Source organism: Lampetra fluviatilis, chromosome 14 (assembly GCF_964198595.1).
Source record: "Lampetra fluviatilis chromosome 14, kcLamFluv1.1, whole genome shotgun sequence".
In the NCBI taxonomy this organism is placed as follows: Eukaryota; Metazoa; Chordata; class Hyperoartia; order Petromyzontiformes; family Petromyzontidae; genus Lampetra; species Lampetra fluviatilis.
In genome coordinates, this window is record NC_136288.1 from 14,807,182 (window position 1) to 14,814,018 (window position 6,837).

General features: G+C 59.2%; 1 protein-coding gene across 1 annotated transcript; it reads left to right on the top strand.

Moving 5' to 3' along the window:
* The first annotated feature begins 1,422 nt into the window (after positions 1-1,422).
* Positions 1,423-5,421, top strand: LOC144935913 (transmembrane protein 200C-like). The gene has a single exon (XM_078862788.1). The coding sequence runs from the start codon at positions 2,357-2,359 to the stop codon at positions 3,260-3,262; it is 906 nt and encodes a 301-aa protein (XP_078718914.1). The 5' UTR covers positions 1,423-2,356; the 3' UTR covers positions 3,263-5,421.
* Positions 5,422-6,837: the final 1,416 nt, after the last annotated feature.

The window sequence follows — 6,837 nt, forward strand, 5'->3', positions numbered from 1 at the left end:
TAGTACACGTGTGGGTGGGGGCCCATGTGGGTGTGGCTAGTACAGGTGTGGGTGGGGCCACACCTGTGGGCGTGGCTAGTACAGGTGTGGGTGGGGCCACACCTCTATGGGCGTGGCTAGTACAGGTGTGGGTGGGACCACACACCTGTGGGCGTGGCTAGTACAGGTGTGCGAGAGGAGGGGACAGGTGTGCCTGTGGAGAGAAAGCGTCACTTCCCCGGAGCTCGCGGAGGAGAGGAGACATGGAGCGGGGAGCCGCGGTCCAGGTACGGCTCCTACTTGCCCGGTCGTGCCAGGACCCCTCGCCGCGGGGGGGGGGATCCCATAGGGTGCGTGGTTGTGCAGCAATGGGGGAGGGAGAGCTGGCTTAGCTGAGTGACAGCTGAGATAGAAGGTGGCACAGCTGATAATGTGTGAAGGAATAGCAGCACGGCGGAGATGAGATACCAGGTGACAGTTGCGATAGGTGACAAGCTGAGTGACAGCTGAGATAGAAGGTGGCACAGCTGACAATGTGTGATGGAGAAGCGCAGGTGAGATCGGTGATAGCTCAGTTCAAATGTGGCTCAGCTCATCGGTGGCATAGCTAATTATTTGTTTTGCCTGAACAGACTTTTGGAGAAAGTGCTGTTAGCGAGTACCTATGAAGGCCGCCACGGCACACGAGGGTGTGGTTGTCCAGCACCGCGCCTGACTGCCTTCATCTCTTGAGTAGCGATGTGTGCACATCCAACTAGTTACTCATTTCAGGCTGAGTTGGCCTAGGGGAGGTCCGGGACTGGTGTTGGCCACGAGCGGGAATCAAACTCTGGTCGCCAGGGATACAAACACAGGCTACGCACGGGAGGTCACCGAGGTCGAGGCAGAGCCCGTCACTGTCAGGTGCGTAACGGAGTGTGGCATCATCTCCTGGAGCCTACTCAACCACTCGCAAGCGCACGCCGTGCCGCAAAACGCAGCGCGCACCCGATAGTTGGTAACAGCCGATACCAGAGCCAGTGCCAACCTCGTGGCCCGACTCGTATCTCTATCATTCGTCCATCACGCAGCCCGACATTTTCCCTACACCGCTCGCCCAACCACGACCAAACCCGAATCTAACCGTGATTCTATCCTGACCTTGACTCTGCCCTACACCGCAGTGGCTCCCGTCTGTGATGCCCGTGTGATGGAAGGAATCGTGGCTTTAAATAGAAGATCGATCTGAATCGCTGTGTTGCGAACCCTGCTGCTGGGCTCCATCGCTGATGGAGGGGTCTGTGTCGCTTGTGGGGAAAGGGTCACAATTAGGAGAGGGAGGTGGAGGGGAGGGAGCCTGGTGGAGTGTTTCGATCGAGATCGGAGCTGCATCTCTGCCTGGCTCCATCCGCGGAGCAAGCGAGGGGAGGAGGAGGGGGGATGCAAGGGAACACGGGAGGGAGGGGGCGGAGGGAGGCAGATGGAGGGAGGGATACAAGTCCCCCCGCCTCCCGCTCCTCCCTCCCGCCTTGGCGCCGCGATCCTCTACGGGAGATGCTCCGTCTCTTCGTATCACGTCCCGTTGCTGCTGCTCTCGCCGTTGCGATGGCCCGCGGATAAACAGCGCACCAGCCGCTCCAGCCACACCAGCCGCTCCAGCCGCTCCAGCCGCACCAGCGGCGTGTGCGGGAAGCGACCTGTCCTCGATTTGCGAGCGGTCGTGGCGTGCGGCGACATTTATTTTTTTATTTTGTGCAACAATTCTGTGATCTGACGCGCGAGCTGTGATTTAGCGGCGCTCCAGGCCGTGTCGTCACAACTCTTGGACACTCATCTCCATCACCTCCATCACCTCCATCATCCCCATCATCGCACACTGTACCTGCCTCCCCTCTCCCCGAGTGCGTGAGCTGTGATTTGCGTGCTCCCTGCGTTTTGTTTAAAAGTCTCCCTGCTGCTGCTGCTTCTGCTGCTGCTTCTGCTGTTGCCTCTGCGTCAATTTGTCTCAATTTGCATCCTAAACGTTTCTTCGCCTCGCGTCGGCTCCCTCCTCTCATCTCCCTCGGCTCTCCTCCACCCTCCCGCGTCCCACATCACCCGTCCGCGCCGCACATCTCGGTCCGTCCGTCGCACCCGCGCCGACCAGCACCACCACCTCTCCCCCCTCCTCCTCTCTCCCTCTCCTCCATCGCCTCTCTCTCTCTCGCTTCTTCTCTCTTCTGTCATCTCTCCTCTCACCTCGCGTCCCTTTCCTCTCTCTCTCCTATTCTTCTCCCCGCTGTCTCCCCTCCCTCCCTCCCTCTCTCTCTACTCCCCCTCCCTCTGTCATCCCTCCTCCCGCCCGGCTCTCGCTCTCCACTCGCGCTGCTCTCCAGCCAGGGCCGCCGCTCCTCCACCGATGCCGGCCATGATCGCCACGGGCGGCCTCATCCGCGGTCTCGCCGCGGCCACGCGGAAGCAGGAGGCCATGCGGGGCCTGGACCCCGAAGGCGACCCCGGCTCCACGCGCCGCCAGCGCCGGCGGCGACGGCGGCGGCGCAAGAGGAAGCGCGAGGGGCGCGACGTGGTGCTGGTGCGAGGCCGCCTGCGCCTCGTGTCCCTGGCCGGGCTGGTGGCCCTGCTGGGGCTGCTGGTGCTGGCCCTGGGCATCGCCCTGGCGGTGCTCGGGTACTGGCCGCCTCCATCTGCGCCGTCGTCTCCGGACTCTGACGCCGCCGCCCCCAAGGACGACGCCGCCGAGTCGAGTCGAGACAACGGCACCGCCGCCCGGGACCGGGTGCGAGGCTTCCACGGCGCCCGCGGCGAGAGGGGGCAGCGGGGCAGCGCCGAGGAAGTCCCCGCAGCGCGCAGCCTGCGCTGGCTGGCGGGGCAGATGCTGAGCGCCGAGCGCATGAAGGTGGTGGGACCGCTCGTGATGGGAGTGGGGATCTTCGTGTTCATCTGCGCCAACGCGGTGCTCCACGAGCGCCGAGACCGCGACACGCGCCTCATCCGCCTGCGCGACCTCTACTCGTCGGCCATCGACGCGGCGGCCAACGGGGTCGCTGGCCTGGGGCCGCCGCAGCAGCAGCAGCAGCAGCAAGCGCCGCTCGCCACTGTGGAGACCCTGAAGCCACGTGATGAGATGCGGAGAGCCCGAGGAGGAGGAGGAGGAGTTGCTCTTCCTGGGGTCCCCTCCTCCTCCACCGCTTCCTCGCCGCGGCCACCCCGCGGAGACCCCCCTGTCCCGTCGGGGTCCAAGGCAGGGATCCGCGGGGCTGCGACTGAGGGGACCCTGGAGATGACCCGCGAGACGAGGTTTTGACTGCGAGACGAGGTTTTGATTCTGGAAGGAGGAGGAGGAATGATTGTGAGGAGGGAGAGTTTCCCGACATGAGCCAAGGAGACGCTTTCTGACCACGGGCTCACATCATCGCGTCCCATTGCATCCCGTCGCATCGCGTCCCATTGCGTGGCGTCGCATCGCGTCCCGTCGCGTGGGCGATTCGCCGCACCCCCTTGGCTGGCGGTGATGGAGACATCGGAAAAGTTTGTTGCCGGAATGGTCGGAAAAAACTGGAGCAGTGATCAGCAACAAGTGGATTCTGACCTTCGCTCTCCTCCCCTCTCTCCTCCGCGTTTCCCACCGCTCCCTGGGGTTCACCCGGGTTCACTGGATACCTGCAATCCCTGGTGTCACCACGTGGGAGAGGACGGGAGGGAGTTCTCGGAGCTGGGAAGTTTTGGTTTGACACCCGGTCGCGGGTGGAGGACCCGAAGGACACGACGTGCCGAGAGCGTGTGGCGTGAAGCACTTTGTCTGGACTGAGCGGAGTCGACGCGAGGTGCGTGGAGGGGTGAGCACGGGGACGTTTGGTGTGGGAAACACACGAGTTCGACACCTGGGCAGCCGCGATCCATGGGGGGGGGCGGACGGGAGGGATGACGGGTTAAGTTGGGGTGATTCAGCCCATCACCACAGTCCTCCGGTCGATAAAAAAACTATAATCAGCACTTTTCGATAATTTAACGGCGTGTGTTTGTGTGTGCCATGGTCAGAATAACCACCGTCATAGGAACGCCCCATTCCCACCACTGGCTAAGTCCCCCCCCGCCCACGTGATGAGAGCAGCCAGGCGCGGCCACGTGGCCTCAGCGCCTCGCGACGCGCGGTGCTCGTGCATCCCCTTGCGTCGCTCCACTGCTGGATGAGGGCCTCCCCACGCCCTGCAGATGCGGGGTTGGTGAGGGCGGGGAGCAGCGTAGCGGCCTACAGCAAGCAGCCTTGCACGACGGTTCCCTTCCCAAGCACTCACCAGGCTCGACGCTTGCTCGGCTGCCCGAAAGGCCATGACTCTGCGGGCCATTGGCCGTGGGCCACGCGCGGCTCTCTCCGCCGTCACGCTCCGCGGGCGTTCTCCGGATTGCAGCCGCTAGAGGCCGCTACATTGACCGCGATGTAACAAATATAATAATCGATCATCGACTCGCGATCCAGATTTTGCAATCCCCGCCGGGGAGATGGGAATGGCGCGGGGCTCGTTGTGAATGCGGCGACGTCGCTGGAGCGCTGTCACGGCGACGCATCCGGAGAGGGCAGCCGCTCAACTCGACTGATCGCGACCATTTCTTTTCCTCCTATTGCGCAACTGCTCGCTCAGATGTGGACAAAGCAGTTGCGTCCGATGAATTTGAGAGCGACTTGGTCGCGTGGCAGACCCAGGAGAACCCGGGACCCGTGCAGCCGAAAGACACCGCTGCTAACTCCACAGGGCCACGGGGTCTCTGTGTAACAGGACCTCTAAGGGACCCCCGAATCCCTCTCATCTGCCCTTCCCCCCGTGGCTAGAATCCCCACCCCCTTGTTTTTCGGACAAACTTTATCATCGCGGGGTTCTCGTAGTGGGGTTACGGGGGTTGTACAGACACAGGGACCTCCCGTCTGTGTGTGTCCGGGGTTGAAGACCCCTCTGACGACGGAGGTCGCGTCCCCCGAGACCCGAGAAGATCCCTATGAAGGGGATCTCCGTTCGGGCGTGAGAGTCGGCGTGTTGGGGCTCAGCGTCGTTAACATAGCACGCAGCACAGACAGTTCACGTCACACACAGCACAGACAGTACACGTCACACACAACACAGACAGTTGACGTCACACACAGCACAGACAGTACACGTCACACACAGCACAGACAGTTGACGTCACACAGCACAGACAGTACACGTCACACACAGCACAGACAGTTGACGTCACACACAGCACAGACAGTACACGTCACACACAGCACAGACAGTACACGTCACACAGCACAGACAGTTCACGTCACACACAGCACAAGCAGTACACGTCACACAGCACAGACAGTTGACGTCACACAGCACAGACAGTACACGTCACACACAGCACAGACAGTTGACGTCACACAGCACAGACAGTTGACGTCACACACAGCACAGACAGTTTACGTCACACACAGCACAGACAGTACACGTCACACAGCACAGACAGTTGACGTCACACAGCACAGACAGTACACGTCACACACAGCACAGACAGTTCACGTCACACACAGCACAGACAGTACACGTCACACAGCACAGACAGTTGACGTCACACAGCACAGACAGTACACGTCACACACAGCACAGACAGTTAACGTCACACACAGCACAGACAGTACACTTACTCATCATAGCGCTGATAAAACACACAACACACATAGTACACATTGCATAAATACAGCACGCACATCGCAGCATAGCACACAAAGAAAGCACTGCACACAAGCGACGCACATAGTACACATGGCACCAAACAATGCATCAGGGTAATCATCATACTGCTACTGATGATGGTCGTGCTGCTACAACTGTTGCTGCTGCTGATGATGATGGTGATAGTGTTAGTAGTCATGATGGCGGTGGTATTGAAGGTATCGATGGTGATTGTGCTGATGGTGGTTGTAATGATGATGATGGTTCTGTTGATTGTAGTCATGGTGATGGTAATGATTATGATTGTAAGGCTTTACTCATGATGATGATTGTGATGGTTGGAGCCAGGGTAATGGTGGTGATGATGTTGTAGATGGGATAATGAGGATGGTTGCGGCTGTAGTCACGATGATGGTAAGGATGATGATACGCGTCTTGTAACACGTGCGTGTAACGCTTGTCTTAAAGCAATAACCATTTACCCAGACCCCGCCTCCCAATCGCGAGGCGAACCACTATAGCTACTTAAAGACGTCATGACCACGAGTCATCATCCACAACCACAACGATCATCCACAACCACGAGGGATCATCCACAACCACGACAATCATTCACAACCACGAGTCATCATCCACAACCACGTCATCATCCACAACCACGACGATCATCCTCAACCACGTGTCATCATCCACAACCACGTGTCATCATCCACAACCACGTCATCATCCACAACCATAACGATCATCCTCAACCACGTGTCATCATCCACAACCACGAGTCATCATCCACAACCACGTGTCATCATCCACAACCACGACGATCATCCACAACCACGAGGGATCATCCACAACCACGTGTCATCATCCACAACCACGAGTCATCATCCACAACCACGTGTCATTATCCACAACCACGTGTCATCATCCACAACCACGTGTCATCATCCACAACCACGTGTCATCATCCACAACCACGTGTCATCATCCACAACCACGTGTCATCATCCACAACCACGTGTCATCATCCACAACCACGTGTCATCATCCACAACCACGTGTCATCATCCACAACCACGTGTCATCATCCACAACCACGTGACATCATCCACAACCACGACGATCATCCACAACCACGTGTCATCATCCACAACCACGTGTCATCATCCACAACCACGTGTCATCATCCACA

Coding starts and splice junctions, on each gene's coding strand:
- LOC144935913 (XM_078862788.1), top strand. CDS start 2,357: ATGCCGGCCATGATCGCCACGGGCGGCCTCATCCGCGGTCTCGCCGCG.